We start from the raw sequence: 25,033 nt of genomic DNA, 5'->3' as shown, positions 1-25,033 counted from the left end.
CGTCTCTGGAGAATGTGGATAGATGACATTTCGGGTCAGGACTAGAAACGTCACCTATCAATGTTCTCCAGAGATCCTGCCTGTCCCACTGAGTTACTCCAGCACTTTGTGTCTTTTTTTGTAAACCAGCATCTGCAGTTCTTTGTTTCTACAAGGAAGAATATACTTGCAATAGGGAGAATGTTATAAAAGTTTGCCAGATTAATTCCCAGGACAGTGAGAATGTTCCATAAAGACAGATTAAGCAGACTGCACCTATATTCTCTGGAGCTAAGAAAAATAAGACATGATCTCATTGAAATATACAGTATTCTTATGGGGATTGACAGGATAAAGGCAAGGATAATATTTTCTTTGAAAATCAAACTTCATATTCTTGGAATCCATAATCAAAAGATAAATTGCTGGAAACATTCAACAAATCAGGCAGAATCTTTGGAAAGAGAAACAATTAACAGTTCAGGCCTGGGACCCTTCCCCAGAGCTGGTAAAGGAGAAACAAGTTAGTTTACAGAAGCAAAGGCAGACACAAAATGCTGGAGTATCTCAGCGGGACAGGCAGCATCTCTGGAGGGAAGGAATGGATGACGTTTCGGCTCGAGACCCTTCAGACTCGAGTTACTCCAGCATTTTGTGTCTACTTTCAATAAAAACCACCATCTGCTGTTCTTTCTTACACAGTTTACAGTAGCAATGTGGGTTGGGTAGAACAAAGGGAATAACTCTAATAGGATGAGGTCAAATGATTTAAAATAGCAGCTCAAAGCATATTATGCTTCTTTGTCTGTGCAAGTGTTATAAATAGCAAAGCTGTGAGACATGCCTAATGGGGAAGACTGTATCAATAACAACACTGAAAAAAAACGATAACAGGCATAAATGATACATTTTTATACAAAAAGAACGAGAATTCAATATTGAATACGGAGCCAGCAAAAAATGCTCAGATAAAAGATGAGGTGCAGTTCTTCAATTTTGCATTGGGTCTTACAACAGAAGACCACAGACAGATCAGGTGGGATGGGGATGGGGTATTAATTTTGCAGGGAACCAAAAGCTCAGAGTCACTCCTGTGGACTGAATGCTGATGCTTCACAAAGTGATTCCCCAGTCTGTATTTGGTTTCTCACATCTAGAGGAAGCCACATTGTGAATACAGAATGTGATACACTTGATAAGAAAAAGTAGAAGCAAATTGATGCTTCACCTGGGAAGACCATTTGGTTACTGGACGAGGGGAAGAGAAACGGTGAAAATACAGGTGTGCAGCATCTGTAATTACATAAGAAAGCACCACAAAACAGGAAGTAGTTGGTGGGAATAGAAGGCGGGACACGGGAGTCGCAGAAGGTATGATCCCTTTAAAATGCTGAAAGGGGAGGGGAGGACAACGTGGGATATTGTTGAAGCTGACAGAAATTACAAAAGATGATGCATTAAATGCAAAGACTGGTGAGGTGTTGCCTTGTCCATGAGGTGAGTGGGTGAGAGACGATACATAGTCAAGTCTCTTAATATTTTCTCTGGCAGGGGTGACAAGAACCTAAATAAGATGTTGGCCATTCAGGACGGTCACAAGAAATGTCTTCAACCAATGGGTTGTGATTTTTATAACATTTTACCCAACAGGTCAGTGGAGGCTCAAAGACTCAAGAAAATTTAAGGTAGAGTCTGATATTAAGGAAATCAAGAGATAAGATGTTAGTGCAGGGAGGTGGAGCTGAGGTAATAAATCAGCCATGATCCGAACGGCATAGCAAGGATGAGAACTGAACACTCCTGTTACAATTTATTGTTTTCATGAGGTTCTCTCCTATAAGCAGCCGAAGCAGTGCTGTACTTCAAGATTGAAGAGAGTTTATTGTCATGTGTCCCTGATAGGACAATTAAATTCTTGCTTTGCTTCAGCACAACAGAACATAGTAGGCATGACTACAGAACAGATCAGTGTATCCATATACCATTATATAAATATATACACACATGAATAAATAAACTGATAAAGTGCAAATAAACAGATAATGGGCTATTAATGTTTTGTCCGAGCCAAGTTTAATAGCCTGATGGCTGTGGGGAAGTAGCTATTCCTGAACCTGGTCGTTGCAGTCTACAGGCTCCTGTACCTTCTACCTGAAGGTAGCGGGGAGATGAGTGTGTGGCCAGGATGGTGTGGGTCCTTGATGATACTGTCAGCCTTTTTGAGGCAGCGACTGCGATAGATCCCCTCGATGGAATGGAGGTCAGAGCCGATAATGGACTTAGCAGTGTTTACTACTTTTTGTAGTCTTTTCCGCTCCAGGACGCTCAAGTTGCCGAACCAAGCCGCGATGCAACCGGTCAGCATGCTCTCTACTGTGCACCTGTAGAAGTTAGAGAGAGTCCTCCTTGACAAACTGACTCTACGTAATCTTCTCAGGAAGTAGATGCGCTGATGTGCTTCCTTAATAATTGCATCAGTGTTCTCGGACCAGGAAAGATCTTCAGAGATGTGCATGCCCAGGAATTTGAAGCTCTTGACCCTTTCAACCATTGACCCATTGATATAAACGGGACTGTGGGTCCCCATCCTACTCCTTCTAAAGTCCACAATCAGTTCCTTTGTTTTGCTGGTGTTGACGGCCAGGTTATTGTGCTGGCACCTTATGGACAGTCGCTCGATCTCTCTTCTATACTCTGACTCATCCCCATCAGTGATACGTCCCACAACAGCGGTGTTGTCAGCGAACTTGATGATGGAGTTCGCACTATGACCAGCTACGCAGTCATGAGTATAGAGCGAGTACAGCAGGGGGCTGAGCACGCAGCCTTGGGGTGCTCCCGTGCTGATGTTATCGAGGCTGACGCATTTCCACCAATACGAACAGTCTGTGGTCTGTGGATGAGGAAGTCGAGGATCTAATTGCAGAGCGATGGGCAGAGACCCAGATCTGCGAGTTTGGTAACCACCTGGGAGGGGATGATTGTATTAAATGCCGAGCTGTAATCAATGAATAACAGCCTAACACATGAGTTTTTGTTGTCCAAGTGGTCCAGAGCGGAGTGGAGAGCCAGCGAGATCGCATCCACCATTGATCTGTTGTGGCGGTAAGTGAACTGCAGTGGGTCCAGGTTTTTGTCGAGGTAGGAGTTGATTTGGCCCATGATCAACCTCTCAAAGCACTTCATCACCACAGGCGTTAGTGCCACTGGTCGATAGTCATTGAGGCATGTCACATTGCTCTTCTTGGGCACTGGTATAATTGATGCCCTTTTAAAGCAGGTGGAAACCTCAGACCTCAGAAGTGAGAGGTTGCAAATGTCCATAACAACTCCAGCCAGTTGGTCCGCACAGGTTTTTAAAACACGACCGGGTATACCATCAGGTCCAGGCGCTTTTCGAGGGTTCACCCCTCTGAAGGATTTCCTGACCTCGGCCTCTGTGACTGAGACTGAAATACCATCACAGCGAATGGGGGCTCGGGAAGGCACATCAGTATTCTCATTATCAAAGCGTGCGTGAAACGCATTGAGCTCGTCAGGGAGTGATGTTTCGCCGACATTCGAGCTGCCTCCTGATTTTGCCTTGTAGGAGGTGATTGCATTCAGGCCCCGCCACAGCTGCTGAACATCTGTCTCATCATCCAGTTTGGTGCAGACATCCCTTTTGGCTTTTTTGATGGCCTTACCAAGGTCGTATCTGGACTTCTTGTAGACCACTGTATCATCGGACACGAATGCCTGGTGCCTGGTCTTCAGAAGAGTGCGGATCGCAAAGTTCATCCAAGGTTTCTGATTGGGAAACACTCGGAAGGTTTTTGCGGGGATGCAGTCCTCCACACATTTCTTTATGAAGTCTGTAACGACAGCGGCGTATTCGTTCAAGTCCGTTGCCAAGTCCTTGAACATTGTCCAGTCCATAGTGACTCCAAACAGTCCTGGAGTTGTTCCTCTTCTTAATTTCACATGAGCTATAAATTCCATGTAATAGAAGTTAAAATAACAAAATCTAAAATGGAGGTAAATGTCGACGACAGCTTCCTTTGTTGGTGTACAGGAGACCTTGTTGATTGGAAGTCACCAGGGAATCAGATTTCAACAGTTACCAGGTAAATTATTCCCCTCCTCCCAGCCCATCAAGGAGCAAATGAAGCAACAGCAACAGCTGGAGCACAGATTCCGAAAATTCCCTGGTGATGCCGGTGAAGGAAAAAGCAACAGAATGAACATTGTGAAGATTTACAGAAGTACAAAACAAGAAGAAAGAAATGGGGATGGTTTTGAGGAAATGTATTACAAACAAAATAAAATATAGGATTTAAATTAACAAAAAGATCATGGTTTTTGAAAGAGATGCTGAACATACAATCCAGCTGTTGGAACAGACTAAAAAGAAAAATACTTCAATCAACCACAGCAGCCGCAAAAAAATCACTGCTCTGTGAGGTTCCAAGTGGATTTCTTCCGATATGATTTTGACACGACACAATGTATGTCTTAGTGTAACATCCCCAAAGATCTCCACCAGACCTACCATATAGGTCCAATGGTGTGTAGTTAATGCTTAGAAACAACCTGTGTTATTAGATGAAACCTCATCAAGCCAGGATGAGAGGAGCAAATTGAATAGATCTTGCTCTTCATCTGGGTACTGTGCGATTTCATGTCCTACAAGTTTTCTTCAATAAAGAATGTTGGGTGCAAAGTAAATGCGTCTGAAATAACTGCAGTTCCCAACCATTTCTAACTCTATGTTGCGCAACACTTAGATTAATGAAGCACAAACAAAAGAGAACAGAATAACATGTGAACAGTTACAAACCAAGATGTCACCTTGAAGGACTCTGGTCAGGCAGTTACAGTGCATGCAGAAAGTATTCAGACCCCTTCACTTTTTCCACATTTTGTTATGTTATAGCCTTATTTTAAAATGGATTAAAAAAAAAAATTTAATCACCAATCTACACCCAGAATACCCCAGAATGAAGCAGCAAAAACAGGTGTTTAGAAATTTTTGCAAAGTAATTAAAAAAAATAACTGAAATATCACATTTACATAAGTATTCAGACCCTTTGCTATGACACTCAAAGATGAGCATAGACTCATCCTGTTTCCATTGATTATCCTTGAGATGTTTCTACAACTTGATTGGAGTCCACCAGTGGTACATTAAATTGATTGGACATGATTTGGAAAGGCACACACCTGTCTATATAAGGTCCCACAGTGCACAGAGCATGTCAGAGCAAAAACCAAGTCATGAAGACTAAGCAATCCAAGACAGGATTGTGTTGAGACACATATCTGGGGAAGGGTATAAAACAATTTCTGCAACATTGCAGGTCCCGACGAGCACAGTGGCCTCTGTCATTCTTTAATGGAAGAACTTTGGAACCATCAGGACCTTCATAGATCTGGCCGCCCAGCCAAACTGAGCAATCAGGGGAGAAGGGCCTTGGTCAGGGAGGTGACCAAGAACCCGATGGTCACTCTGACAGAGCTCCAGAGTTCCTCTGTGGAGATGGAAGAACCTTCCAGAAGGACAACCATAACAGTACTCCACCAATCAGGCCTTTATGGTAGAGTGGCCAGACGGAAGCCACTCCTCAGTAAAAGACACATGATAACACGCTTGGTGTTCGCCAAAAGGCATGAGAAACAAGATTGAACTCTGGCCTGAATGCCAAGTGTCACGTCTGGAGGAAACCAGGCACCACTCATCACCTGGCCAATACCACGGTGAAGCATGGTGGTGGCAGCATCATGCTGTGGGGATGTTTTTCAGCAGCAGAAACTGGGAGACTAGTCTGGACAAGTACAGAGAGATCCTTGAGGAAAACCTGCTCCAGAGCGTTCTGGGGCGGAGGTTCACCTTCCAACAGGACAACGACCTTAAGCACACAGCCAAGACAACGCAGCAGTGGCTTTGTGACAAGTCTGTGAAGGTCCTTGAGTGGCCCAGCCAGAGCCCAGACTTGAACCCGATCGAACATCTCTGGAGGGACCTGAAAATAGCTGTGCATCAACGCTCCCCATCCAACCTGACAGAGCTTGAGATGATCTGCAGAGAAGAATTGGAGAAAATACCCAAATACAGGTGTGCCAAGCTTGTAGCATCATACCCAAGATGACTTGAGGCTGTAATCGCTGCCAAAGGTGCCTCAACAAAGTACTGAGTAAAGGATCTGAATACTTATGTAAATGTGATATTTCAGTAGTTATTTTTAATTACTTTGCAAAAATTTCTAGACACCTGTTTTCAGTTTTTTATTATGGGGTATTGTGTGTAAACCTGTTATTCTAACTTTTTAGCAATGTATCTATACCTTTCTCGTCCTGGCATGCAAGATTCTTGCAAAGATCCTTGAAGGTGGTAGCACAGGCACATAACATGGCGAAGGCGTATGGAATTATTGGCCTTCATTTGTTGGCGCATTTAATACAAGAGGTTAAGCTCCAACTCTTGCAAACATTGGTCAGTTACAGTACAGCATGCAGTTATGGTCACCACACTATATGAAAGATTTGATGGTGCTGGACAGGGTACAGAGAAGACTCACTAGGATGTTACCTGAGATGCAAATTTGTATTAATGAAGAGATACTGGGTATGTTTTCCCTGGCGCAGAGGTTTTTTTCAACTTGCCCTGCCATCAGCAGTGTTCCACCCTACAATGCCATCGCAATGGGATCTCATTCACATTGAAAAAAAAACACAGCAGAGTTCCACCTCACAATGACGTCAAGAGGGGTAGGGAGGGGAGAGGGGTTATGGAGGGAGGGAGGTAGTGACTGAGGGTAGGGGAAAGGAGAGAAAGGGAGAGGTGAGGGAGGGAGTGGGAGAGGGGAAAGAAGAGGGACGGTGAAGGGGAGGGAGTGCTGGGGGATGATTGAGGCACAGTTGGGGAGAATTGCCGTGACTCTCGTCACAACGGGGATCTCTGGCGTCACAACGGGAACCCGTCAGCCGCACTGTGCAGTTTGCTGGAATATTGCATTAGGGGAACGGGGCCCAACACTTGGCCTAGTACCCTCTAATGTTGAGTTATCTATCCATTTCAAGTGTTATACTTCAAGTCCTATTCTTTGTAGAAATGATAAACAACAGCAGTCTCAGCATTGATCCCTAGTGGTACATAATTTGCACAATGGGACAGGACGGGCCACAGCTGGGTACTAGACAGTGCATCAGAGCAAGACAAATTGTTTATAAAGAGAGATAAGAAAGGAATGGGCAAGAAGAAAAAGGCAAGAAATTAAAAAGATCAACCTCTAATGTTTACAGTGAAGTGCAATAACTGTCAACATCCTACTTATCAAAAGCCAATTAACATTTTTTTTTAATTCAGTCGCTGATGTAGTGTAACGATACCACAGCATATTTTTCACACAGCAAGAACATTCACATAACCGTGACCATATGATTTAATTGAAGGTACTGATTGAGGAATATGCTTTGGTCAGAAAAAATGTGGACTACATTGCTTTTCTGTAGAACAGCAACAGGGAATTTCCTGTTAATAGCATGAATCGGATTATATCAAGTTGTTAATTGTTTACAAGTGATGTCCATCAACTGGGAACTCGTCTGTATTCATCTATATGGTATTAAACCTAACCTATAAACAGAACAGTATAGGACAGGAACGGGTCCTTCGTCCCACATGACTGTGCTGTATATGATGCCAAATTAAACTAATCCTGCCTGCACCTGATCTGTATCTCACCATTACTTACATATTCCTCTGTCTATCTAAACCGGGTTGTTGTATCTGCCTCCAACACCACCCCTGCCAGTGCTTCCTAAAGAATACCTCTTTAAAACTTTCCTCCTTTGAGTTTTGCCCTTAAGTCTGATATTTCCATCTTGGGAAAATAAGGTTCTGGCTGTCTACCCTACCTATGCTTTTCATAATTTTCTAATCTATCAGGTGTCCTGTCAGCCTCTGAAGCTTCAGAGAAAACAATCCAAGTTTATCAAAGCTCTCCTTGTACCCAATACCTTCTAATCCAGGCAACATTCTGGTTAACCTCTTCTGCACCCTCTCATGAGTCTTCACACCCTTCACATCTGTCTTCAGAACAGAACTGCACACAATAGTCCAAATGCAGCCCAACCAAAGTTTTATAAAGCTTTATTATTACATCCTGACTCTTAGATTCAATGCTCCAATTGATGAAGGAAAATATACCATATGCCTTCTTTACCACTTGTGTTGCTGCTTTCAAGCTATGGACTTGGACGTCAAGATCCCTTTGTTTATCAATATTGTTAAGAGACCTGTGATTAGTATTGTATTCACTTCTGGTCACCACGTCATCGGAAAGATGTTGTCAAGCTGGATAGGGTGCAGAGAAGATTTACGAGGATGTTGCCATGACTAGAGGTTCTGAGCTATAAGAAGAGGTTGAGTTGGCTGGAACTCTATTCCTTGGAGCGTAGGAGGATGAGAGGTGGTCTTATAGAGGTGCATAAAATCATGAGGAATAGATTGGATGGATGTATAGAATCTCTTGCCCAGAGCAGGTGAATCGAGGACCAGAAGACATAGTTTTCAGGTAAAGGGGAAAAGATTTAATAGAAATCTGAGGGGTAACGTTTTCACACAAAGGATGGTGGGGGAATGGAACAAGCTGCCAGAGGAGGTAGTTGAGGCAAGGACTATCCCAAGGTTTAAGAAACAGACCGGTACATGGATAGTGTGTAAGAAAGAACCGCAGATGCTGGTTTAAATCACACAAAATGCTGGAATAACTCAGCGGGTAAGGCAGCATCTCTGGAGAGAAGGAATGGCCGACATTTCGGGTCGAGACCCTTCTTCAGATTGATGTCTGTGGAAGGGGCGGGATAAAGATAGAATGTAGTCGAAGACAGTAAGACTAGTGGGAGAACTGGGAAGAGGATGGGGTGAGAAAGAAAGGGCTATCTGAAGTTAGAGAAGTCGATGTTCATACCGCTGGGATGTAAACTACCCAAGCGAAGTATGAGGTTCTGTTCCTCCAATTTGCACTGAGCCTCACTCTGACAATGGAGGAGGCCAGGGACAGAAAGGTCAGATTAGAAATGGGAGGGGGAGTTGAAGTGCTGGGCCACGGGGAGATCAGGCAGGTTAAGACGGACTGAGCGGAGGTGTTCAGTGAAATGATCGCCGAGCCTGCGCTTGGTCTCGCCGATGTAGAGAAGTTGACACCTGGAACAGCGGATACAGTAGATGAGGTTGGTGGAGGTGCAAGTGAACCTCTGCCTCACCTGAAAAGACTGTTTGGGTCCTTCGATGGAGTTGGAGGGGGGAGGTAAAGGGACAGGTGTTGCATCTCCTGCGTTGCTGGGGAAAGTACCTGGGGAGGGGGTGGTTCTGGGTGGGAAGGGGCAAGTTGACCAGGGAGTTTCGGAGGGAACGGTCTCAACGGAAAGCAAAAAGTGATGGAGAGGAGAAGATGTGGCCAGTAGTGGGATCGTGTTGGAGATGGCAAAAATGTTAGAGGATTATATGCTGTATGCGATAGCTTAGGTGAGGACTAGGGAGATTCTGTTCTTGTTACGAATGGGGGGGAGAGGGAATAAGAGCGGAGCTGCGGGATATCGAGGAGACCCTAGTGAGAGCCTCATCTATAATGGAAGAGGGGAACCCCTGTTTCCTAAAGGATGAGGACATCTCCAATGCCCTGGTATGGAACACCTCATCCTGGGTGCAGATGCGGTGTAGACGGAGGAATTGGGAGTGGGGATAGTCTTTACAGGAAGCAGGGTGGGAAAACAGTGTAGTCTAGATAGCTATGGGAGTCAGTAGGTTTGTAGTAGATGTCGGTCAATGGTCTGTTTCCTGTGATGGAGACGGTGAGATCTAGAAACCATATAACAATTACAGTACGGAAAACAGGCCATCTCGGCCCTTCAAGTCCGTGCTGAACACTTATTTTCCCTTAGTCCCATCTAACTGCACTCAGACCATAACCCTCCATTCCTTTCCCGTCCATATACCTATCCAATTTATTTTTAAATAATAAAATCGAACCAGCCTCCACCACTTCCACTGGAAGCTCATTCCACACAGCTACCACTCTCTGAGTAAAGAAGTTCCCCCTCATGTTACCCATAAACTTCTGTCCCTTAATTCTCGAGTCATGTCCTCGGTAGGGAGATGTTCCAAGTGAATTTGAGTGCAGGATGGAAATTAGTAGAACAGGTTTGGAGAGGTATGGGCCAAACGCGGAAAAATGTGACTAGTGTAGCTGGGACATGTTGGCTGGTGTGGGCAAGTTGAGCTAAAGGGCCTGTTTCCACGCTGTATCATTCTATGACTCTATAATTAGCTGCATACTTTCCTCTTACATTTGACCTCCTAAAATGCAACAACTCACACTTGCCAGTGCCATTTTCCCATCCATATCGACCAGGAGTGAAGAAGACTGCAAAAAGTGGCAAACACTGCCCAGTCCATCACGGGTAATTACCTGGAAGGTACACAAAAATGCTGGAGAAACTCAGCGGATGCAGCAGCATCTATGGAGCGAAGGAAATAGGCGACGTTTCGGGCCGAAACCCTTCTTCAGACGGAGGGGGGGAGAAGGAAGGAAGAAGGGAGGAGGAGGAGCCCGAGGGCGGGGGGGGATGGGAGGAGACAGCTCGAGAGTTAAGGAAGGGGAGGAGACACCAAGGGCTAGCAAAACTGGGAGAATTCAACGTTCATGCCATCCGGACGCAAGCAACCCAGGCGGAATATGAGGTGCTGTTCCTCCAATTTCCGGTGTTGCTCACTCTGGCAATGGAGGAGACCCAGGACAGAGAGGTCGGATTGGGAATGGGAGGGGGAGTTGAAGTGCTGAGCCACCGGGAGTTCAGGTAGGTTATTGCAGACTGAGCGGAGGTGTTCAGCGAAACGATCGCCCAACCTCCGCTTAGTCTCCCTGATGTAAATCAGCTGACATCTAGAGCAGTGGATGCAGTAGATGAGGTTGGAGGAGATACAGGTGAACCTTTGTCGCACCTGGAACGATTGCTTGGGTCCTTGAATGGAGTCGAGGCGGGAGGTGAAGGGACAGGTGTTGCATTTCTTGCGGTTGCAATGGAAAGTGTCCGGGGAGAGGGTGGTGCAGGAGGGAAGGGAAGAATTGACAAGGGAGTTGCGGAGGGAGCGCTCTTTGCGGAAGGCAGACATGGGGGGAGATGGGAAGATGTGGCGAGTGGTGGGGTCACGTTGGAGGTGGTGGAAATGGCGGAGGATTATTTGTTGTATTTGCCGGCTGGTGGGGTGAAAGGTGAGGACTAGGGGGACTCTGCCCTTGTTGGGAGTGCGGGGATGGGGAGAGAGAGCAGTGTTGCGGGGTAGGGATGAGACCGTGGTGCGAGCCTCATCAATGGTGGCGGAGGGGAATCCCCGTTCCCTGAAGAAAGAGGACATTTCCGATGCCCTGGTATGGAATGTCTCATCCTGGGAGCAGATGCGGCGTAGGCGGAGGAGTTGGGAGTAGGGGATGGAGTCTTTACAGGGGGCAGGGTGGGAAGACGTGTAGTCCAGATAGCCATGTGAGTCAGTTGGTTTGTAGTGTATGTCGGTCAGAAGTCTGTCCCCAGCTTCCAAGTCTGTCCAATATTCCCTCCTGATGAACCTTTTCCAGTCCTGGTAATTACCTCCCCACCATCAAAGGGATTTACAGGAAATGCAAGGCCAAGTGAGATATCATGAGCTTTTGAAATGTGGCCAGACCTGCCACCTGGTGGCTGAGCACGGATAGTGCAAAATCCTCTGTCCTTGAGTGATTCCATTCACAAATCTGGATATTTTGGAAGCAATTTAAATCTCCACAAACTCCTCAACAGACATATGTCAGCACTTAAAGCATTTAATCTCAGTGAAAGTGTTTGACATAGGAGGTCTCCCTCATGTCTGTGTCCGTAGAAAAAGAGCTTCTCAGCCTTCTAGCACTGCCGGGTCAGGGCTTTTCAAGGTCACATCCCAAGGTTGTTTAAATGTGATGAGGGTTTCTGCCTTAACCACCCTTTCAGACAAGGAAGTTCAAAGGCCTGCTACACTCTGCAAGAAAACAGTTTGCCCCATTCCTTTCTGTCGCTTCTACCAATTAATTTAGATCTACGTCTTGGATTCTGAACTGTTTGCCAAAGAAAAAATGGTCTTCCTGTTTACTCCTTCTGCCCTTCCATAATTGTATAGGTGTCCATGTCTACAATTTTCTATCAAAAACTATTTTCCTCGATAAAAGTGAGAAATTCAAATTGATGGTGTTAAGAACTCTTTTCCAAAGCAAATTTTTAGCACAAAGTACTTGAGGTCTAAAAATTAAAAAAATGTCGGGAAGTTACAACTGGTTCTAAACTGCTCAAATCAGCAAGGTATCGATTTTGGGAAGCCATGTATCAACTGCTGTGACATTGATACAATTGGGTATGTGGTGAACAGATGCAGTCAGAACTGGAAACAACTCCTGGGACTTTACCAACATAATAATCCTCCCTTTCATATGGAATTGATCATATATGCTCCAATAAATCGTGGCTTGGTTCAGCAACTAGAGCGCCCTGGAGAGGAAATGACTACAAAAAGTAGTAAACACTGCCCAGACCATCATCGGCTCTGACCTTCCTTCCATCGAGGGGATTTATCGCAGTCGCTTCCTCAAAAAGGCTGGCAGTATCATCAAAGACCCACACCATCCTGGCCACACACTCATCTCCCTGCTACCTTCAGGTAGAAGGTACAGGAGCCTGAAGGTTCAGGGATAGCCACTTCCCCACAACCATCAGGCTATTAAATCTGGCTCAGACAAAACTAATCATTAATAACCCATTATCTGTTATTTGCACTTGATCGGTCTATTTATTCATGTGTTTATATTTATATAATGGTATATGGACACACTGATCTGTTGTGTAGTAAATGCCTTCTATGTTCTGTGTGGTGAAGCAAAGCAAGAATTTGATTGTCCTATCTGGGACGCATGACAATAAACTCACTTGAACTTGAACTTGAAATTTAAAAGTGGCATAAAGGATCAGATTGAAGAAGATAATTCTAATTTAGAAGCCCTGAATGAAACAGTTTTACCTGTAGTCAGCTCTCTCCCATCTTCTCCAAAACCCTGCAGTTCTTTTCTCTTTCTAAAAAACAAAAATAAAAGTGTCATTCAATCATGCAAGAAAGAGAGACCAGACTGAAGTACAAATTCAGATATTCTGTTGTGTAGATCAATGTTTTTAGAACACAGAACAGACGGGACAGACCGTTCGGCATATAATGTCTGAGCCCAACATGATGCAAAGTTAAATTAATCTCATCTGCCTATAAAACCTTTTTTGGTAACCATAGCTGAATTTGCTATTTACATCAGTCTAATGAAGCTACACTACATACAGTAGCCCTCCATAATGTTTGGGACAAAGACCCATCATTTATTTATTTGGCTCTGTACTCTACAATTTGAGATTTGTAATAGAAAAGATCACATATGGTTAAAATGCACATTGTCAGATTTTAATAAAGGCCATTTTTACAAATGTTGGTTTCACCATGTAGAAATTACAGCAGTGTTTATACATAGTCCCCCGATTTCAGGGCACCATAATGTTTGGGACACAGCAATGTCATGCGAATGAAAGTAGTCATGTTTAGTATTTTGTTGCATATGCTTTGCATGCAATGACTGCTTGAAGTCTGTGATTTATAGGCATCACAAGTTGCTGGGTGTCTTTAGGTGATGCTCTGCCAGGCCTGTATTGCAGTCATCTTTAGCTTATGCTTGTTTTGGGAGCCAGTCCCCTCAGTTTTCTCTTCAGCTTATAAAAGGCATGCTCAATTGGGTTCAGATCAGGAGATTGACTTGGCCATTCAAGAATTGACCATTTTTTAGCTTTGAAAAATTCCTTTGTTGCTTTAGCAGTATGTTTGGGATCATAGATATAGATATAGATATGCCATTTATTGTCACTATACATGTACAGTGAAACTGAAAGCTGCTCGTACTCAGTGCATACATACAATTTAGCACAAAAAACAAGAAACAGAAAAAAAAAAAAAAAAAACAGAAGGGAAGGGGGGGGGGGGGGGGGGGGGGGGAATAGGTGCACAAATTCTGCGGCGCTACATTCATATATATATATATATACAGATGGAAGTCCGTTGTTGGGCGGTGTAGTCAGTGCATGTGTGAATTTGAATTTATGGTAGATATAATTCTCGGAAAGCAACTATTCCTGAGTCTGTTTGTCCTGGATTTGATGCACCTATAGCGCCTTCCAGAGGGCAGCAGGTCGAACAGTCCAAACGCAGGATGGGAGCTGTCTTTGATGATCTTCTTTGCCCTGCTAAGGCAGCGGGAGGTGTAGATGTCCATCAGGGAGGGGAGAGGGCAGCCAATGATCCTCTGCGCTGTCCTGGTTACCCTCTGAAGCCTCTCCCTGTCTGCCATGGTGCAGCTGCCATACCATGCTGTAATGCAGTATGTCAGCAGGCTCTCGATGGACGAGCGGTAGAAGGTCAGCAGCAGGTTAGAGTCCAGGTTGTGCTTCCTGAGGACCCTCAGGAAGTGCAGCCGCTGCTGAGCCTTCTTGATGACCGCTGTCGTGTTGTCCGTCCAGGAGATGTCAGCAGCGATATGGACACCGAGAAACCGGAAGGTGTTGACCCTCTCCACACACTCGCCGTTGATGTGTAGGGGGGCTAAGTCGGTGCTGTGCCTCCTGAAGTCGACAATGAGCTCTTTTGTTTTCCTGGTGTTCAGAGCCAGATTGTTTTCTGAGCACCAGGTTGTCAACTTCAGGACTTCCTCTCTGTAGGCTGCCTCGTCTCCCTTCGAAATAAGTCCGACCACAGTAGTGTCGTCAGCAAATTTGACGATGCGGTTGTTGTTGTGGGCCGGACTACAGTCGTAGGTGTAGAGACAGTATAAGAGGGGGCTTAGCACACAGCCCTGTGGGGAACCGGTACTCAACCTGCGAGTGGAGGAGAGGTGGGGGCCGAGTCTCACAGTCTGGGGCCGGTTGGTGAGGAAATCCTTTATCCAGGCACATGTGACAGTGGGGAGGCCGAGAGTGACCAGTTTACCTATGAGAATGTCCGGAATGATTGTATTAAAGGCTGAACTAAAATCCACAAAGAGCATCCGGACGTAGCTCTGCCCCTGCTCCAGATGGCTCAGCACAGAGTGGAGAGCTACGGTGATGGCGTCTTCTGTGGATCTGTTTTGGCGATAGGCGAATTGGTGGGGGTCGAGGTCTGGTGGTAGATAGTCCTTGATGTGCTGGAGGACCAACCTCTCGAAGCACTTCGTGATTACCGGAGTGAGGGCCACAGGACGGTAGTCATTAAGGCTGGTGATGGTAGACTTCTTCGGCACAGGGACGATTGTGGCTGATTTTAGGCAGGATGGAATAACTGCCTGGGCCAGGGAGAGGTTGAAAATTGTGGTGAAGATGGCAGTGAGCTGGTGGGCGCACGCTTTGAGCACCTTACCAGGTACTCCATCTGGGCCGGTAGTCTTCTTGGGGTTCACTGCCAGGAGCACCCGTCTGACATCGTGCTCCGTTACAGTGGGTGGAGTAGTACAGGAGCTAGGTGAGGGTGGAAACAGGGCTGTAGCAGGTGAGTGCTGCTGTTGTGATGTTTCAAAGCGGGAGAAGAAGCAATTTAGCTTTTCTGCCAGCGGCGCACTCAGGTCTTATGACTTTGTGGCACAGCCTCTGTAGTTGGTAATGTCTTGTATGCCCCGCCATACCTCCCGTGTATTATTGCTGGACAAGTGGGACTCTATGCTCCTCTTATGGTCCGCCTTGGCTTTTTTAATACCACTTTTCAGATCGGCTCGGGCAGCCCTGTACAGAGCTCTGTCACCTGACCTGAAGGCAGCATCGCGGGCTCTGAGGCGTGTGCGGACCTGGCTGGACATCCAGGGTTTCTGGTTTGGGAAAACCCGTATGTTTTTGTCTACAGTCACATTTCCGATGCAGAACTTGATATAGTCCAGCACCGATTCTGTGAGAGTTTCCAGATCCTGGTGTTCGAATATGTCCCAGTTTGGTCTGTGTAAAGCAGTCCTGTAGATTGGAGAGTGCATTTTCAGGCCAGGTTGTAACAGATCTTATGGTGGGCCTGGCACTGCGTCTGAGGGGGGTGTAGGCTGGAGAGAGCAGGAGGGAGAGATGATCTGACTGGCCGAGTTGGGGGAGGGGGATGGCTCTATACGCGTGCTTGATATTGGTGTAGACATGATCCAGCGTGTTCACACCTCTGGTAGAACACTTGACATGTTGGTAGAATTTCGGCAGTACAGTCTTCAAGTTGGCCTTATTAAAGTCCCCTGCGATTATGTGAACACCTTCGGGGTGATCCCGCTGCTGTTCGTTAATGGTGTTCAGCAGGAGAGAGAGCGCCTTGTTTACATTGGCGTCAGGTGGAATATACACAGCCGTGACAATCACGACTGTTAGTTCTCTCGGTAGAAAAAAAGGCCGGCATCTTACAGACATGTACTCGAGGTCAGGGGAACAATGATTGGCTATGATTGTCCCGTTGTTGCTCCAATTCTCATGCACGTATATACAGAGACCCCCTCCCCTGCTCTTACCGGAGTCTATAGTCCTGTCCCCGCGGAGCAGAAAGCGACCTGCTAGCTGCATGCTAGCATCAGGTATCCCCGGGTGAAGCCAGGTTTCGGTGATGATCATAATACAGCAGTCGCGGACATATCGATTTCCGGCGAGTTGTACTTCCAGGTCATCCATTTTGTGAACCAGGGATCTGGCGTTGGAGAGATACAGGCTCGGTAGAGGTGGCTTGTGTGGTCGATTCCTTAGCCTTAGCAAAGCCCCGGACCTGCGGCCTCGCTTCTGCTTCCTCTCCCTCCTCCGTCTGCGCCGCCTCCTAGACCCGACAACAATCCACGGGGACCCCGGTGGTCTCGCTATGTCGCCCGGGATGTTATACTTGCGATGGAAGACACCCGAAACCGCAGTCTGGCGCTGGTCACCGATATCCGCGATATCCACGAGGTTCTGTCGGGAGTAGCGGGTGTAGCGGGTGTTCGCAGAACCGACTGCAAAGACGTACACGGACAACACAACGTACACAAACAACAAAAAAGAGCATCGAGTCCGGGAGCCGTGAGCCGCTGCGACCGTGCGCGCCGCCATCTTGGACCGGACACATCATTGTCTTGCTGTGGAATGACCAGCCAGCCAATGAGTTTGGAGGCATTTGTTTGAACTTGAGCAGATAGGATGTGTCTAAACACTTCAGAATCCATTATGCTCACTTAAGTGAGCCAGTACCTTCAGCAGCCATGCCCAAAACACCCCCACCACCGTGTTTCACAGATGAGGTGGTATGCTTTGGATCTTGGGCAGTTCCTTCTCTCCTCCATACTTGGCTCTTGCCACGACTCTGATATAAGTTAATCTTCGTCTCATCTGTCCAAAAGACCTTTTTGCCAGAACTGTGGTTGCTCTTTTAAGTACTTCTTGGTAAACTGTAACCGGGCCATCCTATTTTTGCAGCTAACCAGTTGTTTGCATCTTGCAGTGTAGCCTCTGTATTTCTGTTCATGAAGTCTTTGGACAGTGGTCTTGGACAAATCCACACCTGATTCCTGAAGAGTGTTTCTGATCCGTCGGACAGGTGTTTGGAGATTTTTCTTTATTGTAGAGAGAATCCTTCTGTCATCAGCTGTAGAGGTCTTGCTTGGCCTGCCAGTCCCTTTGCGGTTAGTAAGCTCACCAGTGCTCTCTTTCTTCTTAATGATATTCCAAACAGTTGATTTTGGTAAGCCTAAGGTTTTTCTGATATCTCTAACAGTTTTATTCTTGTTTCTCAGTCTCATGATGGCTACTTTGACTTTCATTGGCACAACTTTGGTTAAAATGTTGAAAAACAGCAATAAAAGTTTCCAAAGGTGATGGAAAGACTGGAGGGAAAATTAAGTTGCAAGAGCTCTCTTATACCTGCATTACGGAGGCAATTAAACACACCTGAGCAATTACAAATGCCTGTGAAGCCATGCACCCCAAACATTATGGTACCCTGAAATTGGGGGACTATGTATAAACACAGCTGTAATTTCTACATGGTGAAACCAAAATGTTAAAAAAACGGCCTTTAATAAAATCTGACAATGTGCACTTTAACCACATGTGATTTTTTCTATTACAAATCTCAACTTGTGGAGTACAGAGGGAAATAAATAAATAATTGATATTTCTCCCAAACATTATGGAGGGCACTGTATATTTGTGGAACTCTAAAACCTAAATGAAACGTAATAGGCACAGCATCAAACAAGTGGAGGCGTCAGTCCCTGTGCAACACTATTCTGAAATTATGTTCAGTTTCTCTTATTTCATACAAACACGAGTTATGAACAGCAGTAGGTCACTTGGTCCCTCAAGCCTGCTCCATCACTCAATAAGATCACAACTGATCCGACAACAATCTCAAGGTAATGTTGCCACGGTCTCATTTAGATATTGTGAATCAACTTCAGATCCAAAAATGTTCAAAGGTTCTGATTCCACCATCTGGTGAGGAAGAAAGTTCCAAACAAATTCACTATCTTCAAGACATTTACCTTAACCACTTAGGTAGACACAAAATGCTGGAGTTACTCAGCAGGACAGGCAGCATCTCTGGAGTGGGTCTTGACTCGAAATGTCACCCATTCCTTCCCTCCAGAGATGTTGCCTGTTCCGCTGAGTTACTCCAACATTTTGTGTCTACCTTCGATTTAAACCAGCATTTGAAGTTCTTTCCTATACCTTAACCACTTGTTAGATACACAGCAAACAGCTGGCTTCTTTTCCCCAACTTCTAGCAATCTGTCCAAGTCACTTCCACCTTTTCTGATAGCTTTTAACGTAGGCATTTAGCAACAAAAAAACGAACTTGCTGTTTGCCTATCAGCTACTCAACTTGCATTGACAATGCCCTTTTAAACCAATGCTGGTGTTGAGATGCTCCTGCTGTTTTCCCCACATACTGAAGCCCTATTACACTGCATAGCCCAAACTCCAAGGACCTCTCCGCTGAAAGAGCCTTATATTTCGAGTTTTAAACAAATTGACGATGTCAACTGAATAGTTGGTAAACTTACATAGTAATGAACTTCTCAGTTGCAATTACAATGTGGGCCTCTCCGAAAGCGACTTGTTTACCATCTCAATTGTAACCATTCTAGTTTAAAGCTACAAGGATGTGACTCTAAACTAGATATGGATAATACTTTAAATTAAAACTAACTCACCCCTTCTGCAACAAGGCACACATTGTGAACTTTGCTGCCCATTAACAGCTGGACACTTCACAAACTACTTTTCACAGCGTTCTATGAAGAGCCGTTGCTATTTAAAGGGGAATTCATTGTGTACCTTTGACAGTGTCAGCTGCACATGGCTTTAAGCAGGCAGGGGCTGTAAGAATGAAGTGGGATGGGGTGACTGCTTCTGGCGTGAAGCACAAGTTATTTTTGCATCGCTCCTGCTGTTTGCTGGTGGAGACCACCTGTTCTCCTCGAGTACAAGTGGCAGGTGTCGCAGGCATGCGAGGTTACGAGGATTAAAGGTTCAAGGAAGATTGAACTCATCTGGCACTTGACCTGCACATTTCCTAGTTCTGCAAAACTCAATGACTTCTTCAACTTCACGACTAATTTCCATCCTCCACTCATATTCACTTGGACCATCTCCGACATCTCCCTACCGTTTCGTGGTCTCACCGTCTTCATCACAGGAGACAGACTATTTACCGTCATCTACTACAAACCTACTGACTCCCATAGCCATCTAGACTACACTTCTTCCCACACTGCTTCCTGTAAAGACTATCCCCTACTCCCATTTCCTCCGTCAAGACCGCATCTACACCCAGGATGAGGTTTTCCCCATACTAAATATTCAGAGATGTCCTCATTCTTTAGAAAAAAGGGTTCCCTTATAATAATCATCCATTATAAATTAGATTCTCACTAGGTTCTCCTCAATATCCTGCAGCTCCCCTTCCACCCATTGCAACAATGCCAGAATCCCCCCTTGTCCTCCCCTTCCATCCCATCAGCCGTCGCATACAGCATATAATCCTCCAACACTTTTGCCACCTACAATGGGATCCCACTATTGGCCACATCTTCCCATCTCCATCCCTTTCTGCTTTCTGCAGAGACCATTCCCTCCACAACTCCCTGGTCAACTGGTCCCCTCCCACTCAAAACACCCCCTCCCCAGGTTCATTCCCCTGCAACCGCAGGAGATGCAACACTTTACCTCCCACCTCAACTTTATCCAAGGACACCGACAGTCTTTTCAGGTGAGGCAGTGGTTCACTTGCACCTCCTCCAACCTCATCTACTGTATCCACTGCTCCAGGTGTCAACTTCTGAACATCGGCGAGACCAAGCACAGGCTTGGCGATCGTTTCGCTGAACACCTCCGCTCAGTCCGCCTTAACCTACCTGATCTCCCAGTTGCTCATCAGTTTAACTCCCCCTCCCATTCCCAATCTGACCTTTCTGTCTGGGCCTCCTCCATTGTCAGAGTGAGGCCCAGAGCAAATTGGAGGAACAGCACCTCATATTTTGCTTGAGTAGCTTACACCCCAGCGGTATGAACATTGAGTTCTCTAACTGCAAAGAGCGCTTGCTTTCCCTCTCTCTCCATCCCCTTCCCATTTCCAGTTCTCCCACCAGTCTTACAGTCTCTGACTACATTCTATCTTTGTCCTGCCCACTCCCCTGACATCAGTCTGAAGAAGGGTCTTGACCCGAAGCGTCATCCATTCCTTCTCTCCAGAGATGCTGCCTGTCTTGCTGAGTTACTTCAGCATTTTGTGTCTACCCTCTTTTTTTCGTGATACCCTCTAATCCAGACAGCCTCTCCAAAGCCATCCTTCCTGTAATGAGACAACTGTTTGGGTCATATTTCTCCAAATGCAGCTTCACCTAAACTTTATAGTCTCAATTTGATTTCCTGACTCTTATACTCTACGGTCCTATCGATATACTCAATGCCTGGACTGTTGCTCTGAAGTGCTCATGAGTGATATGGGATGATACTTCAAGCACACATTTTTACATCACGTGGACTTGCAGTACCAAATTCAACTGGAAGGTATTTTATTGTGTCTCTTTAAAGCACTTCTCACAATACCCCACATTCCCATTCTCCCCATCACCCCACCCCCCTCACCAACAAAATCAATAGAGCATTTTTATAAATTGTTCAAACAGACAGATTGAGAAACTATCAAAGAACTTTAAGTGGAATGACGACATGAATTACAGCCACAAAAGCCTGGATTCATCCCTCCCCAGGGACATACTCACAGTTTGAAGTTCAGCACAGCTCCTGCATTCATCAGCAAGGTGCTGCAAGAGATTGAATTAGGTGAAAACACAAAAGCATAATTTATCTCTCCATATATATATATATCATAAAGTTTCATCTTGTATGTATGTATGTATGTTCCTGAAATACAGCCAAAACGGTACATGATAGCGCCACAATTTTAGGGGCGCCTTACTCATCATTCGCCTGGTAAGTTTTGTTCAATTTTACAAAGTAAAATTTTTACAAAGTATTTCCTTTTATAAACTTTCATATACTTTATACCTTGAGCGGCACTGCGCTCCCACTTGCCAGGCCCATTAGTTGTGCCTTCGCAGTTGGGGGAGGGGCCGGGCCACCAGCCATTTTGAGATCGGCATTTTGACTGGCGTCACAACGGGGATCTCTGGTGTCACAACTGGGATCCAACGGGTCATCTAGTATTCTATAATTTTCCATCCCTGCTCTTTCCCTTCACCCACTGTGGTTTTTTAGTTGGGCCACATTTATTTGTTTTTACCCAAGTACATGTGTTTAGTTAATTTCTTCTGACTAAAACCTTTGCATATCTGGAGAAGAGACTCCCTTCTGATGGATGCTTCCTATTTCAATTACATTTTTAAAAAGGTAATCCTGAAATATGTAGAAATGTGGCCATATTGGTCGCCTTTCTGCACAGAGTACCATACAACAACAATGATAACATGAAGGTTTAACTCCAACTCAAATTAAAGGTTTGTTTCAAATGCACTCTTTCAAGTTAAACATTACACACTTCGTTTTTATTTCAAAGAATAGAACATAATTTTCAAGAAAATATTTTTTTATGAAAATCTAAATTCTATTAACTTGTACTTATACAGTGTTACACTTTGGAACACCTGACATTCTTTGCAACCAATGAAGTATGTTGAAGGTTAGTTCATATTCAATCATAGGAAGTACAGCAGCCAATTGTACACATCACGTAATCAATGTTTTGGTGGAATTTCTGTTGAGCAATTGATTTCACAAATTAAACCTCTTTGACTCCTCTGTATAATGGAGCCTTTAACAATTAGCCTCAGCTTCATGGTACAGCCATGCTCCACACGACCTACTTCCATTCTGCACCAGTGTAAATCAAGACTACATTCTCTGTGCAAAACTGCTCCTGACTCAAGTACAAATAACTGCATTGTTCATGGCAAAGGCTGCATACATCAAACAATCAGTCTTATTTAGACTTCTGGAACCCATGCATTCAATGGCTGATCCAGGGCCATGTCAATCTGGCTGTGACCAATGGCTCTACTTTGATTGACCGGTATTCAGTGGCTCCTGGGTCATTAAGAGCCACGCAGACCTGCAGCACCTCTGATACATGTATGTGGACGGACGCCCTTCTTTCTGCTTCATCAGTGGAATCCACATGGAGTCCAACAGCAGAGACCAATCATGGCACAATTCTCCATCATTACATAAAATAATCCACCTCTCCAATACAATGACAACCAAACCAGGCAAATAAATAGAGGTCTCATCGTTTAAAGAGGATTTAGCCCTATTGATTAATTTAGCAAGTAGACTAAATTACTTTATTATACTAACTTCACATTTTGTTAACTTTAGGAAGCATATAGCTATGTTTTAATTATTTTCTTTTAATTTGCAGCATTCAATATATTTTAAATGTTTGAATGTCAGAAACATTTAATGATTGTTACAACGTCTCAGGAGCTTTGACTGGAGGCGAGTGTTTTCCTCTAGATATGCCGCTGGTAAAAAGACAAACAAGGACCACCTCCTCTAACCTTATCTACTGCATCTGGTGTTCCCAATGTGGACTCCTGTACATCAGCAACACCAAGCAACTGTTTTGCTGATCACTTGCACTTGGTCTGTAAAGGCCCACTGGATCTCCCGGTTGCTAACCATTTTAACTTCCCTTCCCATTCTGACCTCAATACATATTTGGGTTGGGCAGATTATAACCCAATGGTATGAACACTGAATTCTCCAATTTTAGGTAACCTCTCATCAACCTCCTGTCCCAATCCCTTTCTTCCCCACAAACCTTCCCCCCCCCCCCCCCCCCACCTCCTCTTTTCCCCATTCCCTTCACTCCCCTGTGCCCTACCTGGACTCTCACTATTTCTCCCCTCCACTTTACTCATTCTTTGATATCACTAGGTTAATAATGTAGCAGCAAGTGTGTAGAAATAATGTACTTGTAGCAGCAAGAATTTAGGAAGGCAAAATGTAATTTAATTCTTACTGCAAAAGATTTGAGTGTAAGAATAGAGATGTCCTGCACCAACTATGTAAGGCCCTGGATACATAATATTACGAATATTCCCAACTAAATGAAGAACACATTGTGAGAGCGAGTAACGCCAGTTTGATTCTTGCTATGGTTGGATTGGTGTGTGAAAAGAGACTGGGGTAATACTCTGTACAGTTCAAATGAATGAGGTGATTCCTTTAAAATGTCTAAACTATTTCAGATCTGCGAAGATAAATGCAAGTGTTAAAAACAAACTGCTGGACGAACTCAGAGGGCAAGGCAGCAGCCGTGGAGGAAATAGACAGTTGACTTTTTGGATTAAGACTCTTCAGCTAGACCGTGTCTTGTGGGATTGATATTTCCCAGGCCAGAGTTCTGCAACCAGGAGTCACAGTATAAACATCTGAAATTCTCTGCCCGAGGCGCGGCAGATAAGTGCAGTCAGCACAAAATTCACGGGCGTATCTGAAAAGTGTCAGTAATTTAAAAAAATGCTCAAATGGGACGATTACGTGGGTAACAGAAGGACTGCCTACATTTGTTTAAATTATTCCCGGGTACCCCTGGTACCCGCCACAGGAGTTCAGTGACCACCAACAACCCGACCTGAATCCCTGCCCCTCCCTCCCTCGCACCCACAACAACCGCCGCCCGCTCCATCACCGCCAACCCCCGCCTCCAGGCGCAACCCAGCGTCAGGCCGGGTCCCTCACAGCCCAACGTCAGGCGAGTCCCCCCTGGGGGCCGGCGCTGCCCCCTCCCGCCGGGGACCCGCTCCCCAATCGACGGCCTTTACCCGAACAGCAGAAAGTCTCCGATCATCTCCGTCCACCTCACCGCTCGGCGCAGCCCAGCGGCGTCATCGCCGCCGTCCAATCACAACGCGGCCACACAGTCGCAGAAGGATGACGTCAGGCCACAGGTCCAGCAGGTTTGGTTGTGCGCCACCACCGCGTTCTCCGGTCAACCAAACAGAGGAGTCGAGGCCGCTGCTGCCTCAAAGATACTAGATACTATAATCTTTGCTGCTGCCCAAAGATCATATAGCGGAGGGTCTTTGTTGCTGCCTCAAACCCCGATTTACGTGCCCACCCGTTCCCCACCATTCATACGTCCTGAGCTCGCTGTCGGTTCCCCCCCAACTTCTTGGTCCTCCAAAATATTCCAAATGGAATTTAAACTGGAGGTGGTGAACTTTTGTAGCAATGTTACAAAATTTTGAGATTTAAAAAATCAAGTCTGCAATTTATCCCATCAGATAAAGCATAACAATAAGTTTAATTTGACACCAAATTCACTTTCATATCTCAAGTATTAAAAAAGTTATGACCATTTTCATACTCGGAAATTAGCATCTTGTTCCCTATTGATTTTCAATGGGCATTACAAAAAAGCTGTGATCTTAGATAATCAAAAGCACATTTCTTAAGGAAAGATTAACATTTTTAAATAGCCTAAGTGTCCAAAGATTA

At 45.2% G+C, this 25,033-nt stretch overlaps 1 protein-coding gene across 1 annotated transcript in view; it reads right to left on the bottom strand.

Annotated features, from left to right (window-relative positions):
* smim7 (small integral membrane protein 7) overlaps positions 1-24,469 on the bottom strand; it is a 31,192-nt gene extending 6,723 nt beyond the window's left edge. The window contains exons 1-3 of the mRNA XM_055658715.1: positions 24,358-24,469; positions 21,295-21,336; positions 13,041-13,093 (exon numbers count right to left, since the gene is read on the bottom strand). Coding sequence (XP_055514690.1) covers positions 13,041-13,093; positions 21,295-21,336; positions 24,358-24,383 — 121 coding nt within the window. The 5' untranslated portion in view covers positions 24,384-24,469. The remainder of the gene's footprint in view (positions 1-13,040; positions 13,094-21,294; positions 21,337-24,357) is intronic.
* Positions 24,470-25,033: the final 564 nt, after the last annotated feature.

Source organism: Leucoraja erinacea, chromosome 29 (assembly GCF_028641065.1).
Source record: "Leucoraja erinacea ecotype New England chromosome 29, Leri_hhj_1, whole genome shotgun sequence".
Taxonomy (NCBI): domain Eukaryota; kingdom Metazoa; phylum Chordata; class Chondrichthyes; order Rajiformes; family Rajidae; genus Leucoraja; species Leucoraja erinaceus.
The sequence above is the reverse complement of the archived record's forward strand: the minus strand, read 5'-3'. Positions and strand labels throughout refer to the sequence as shown.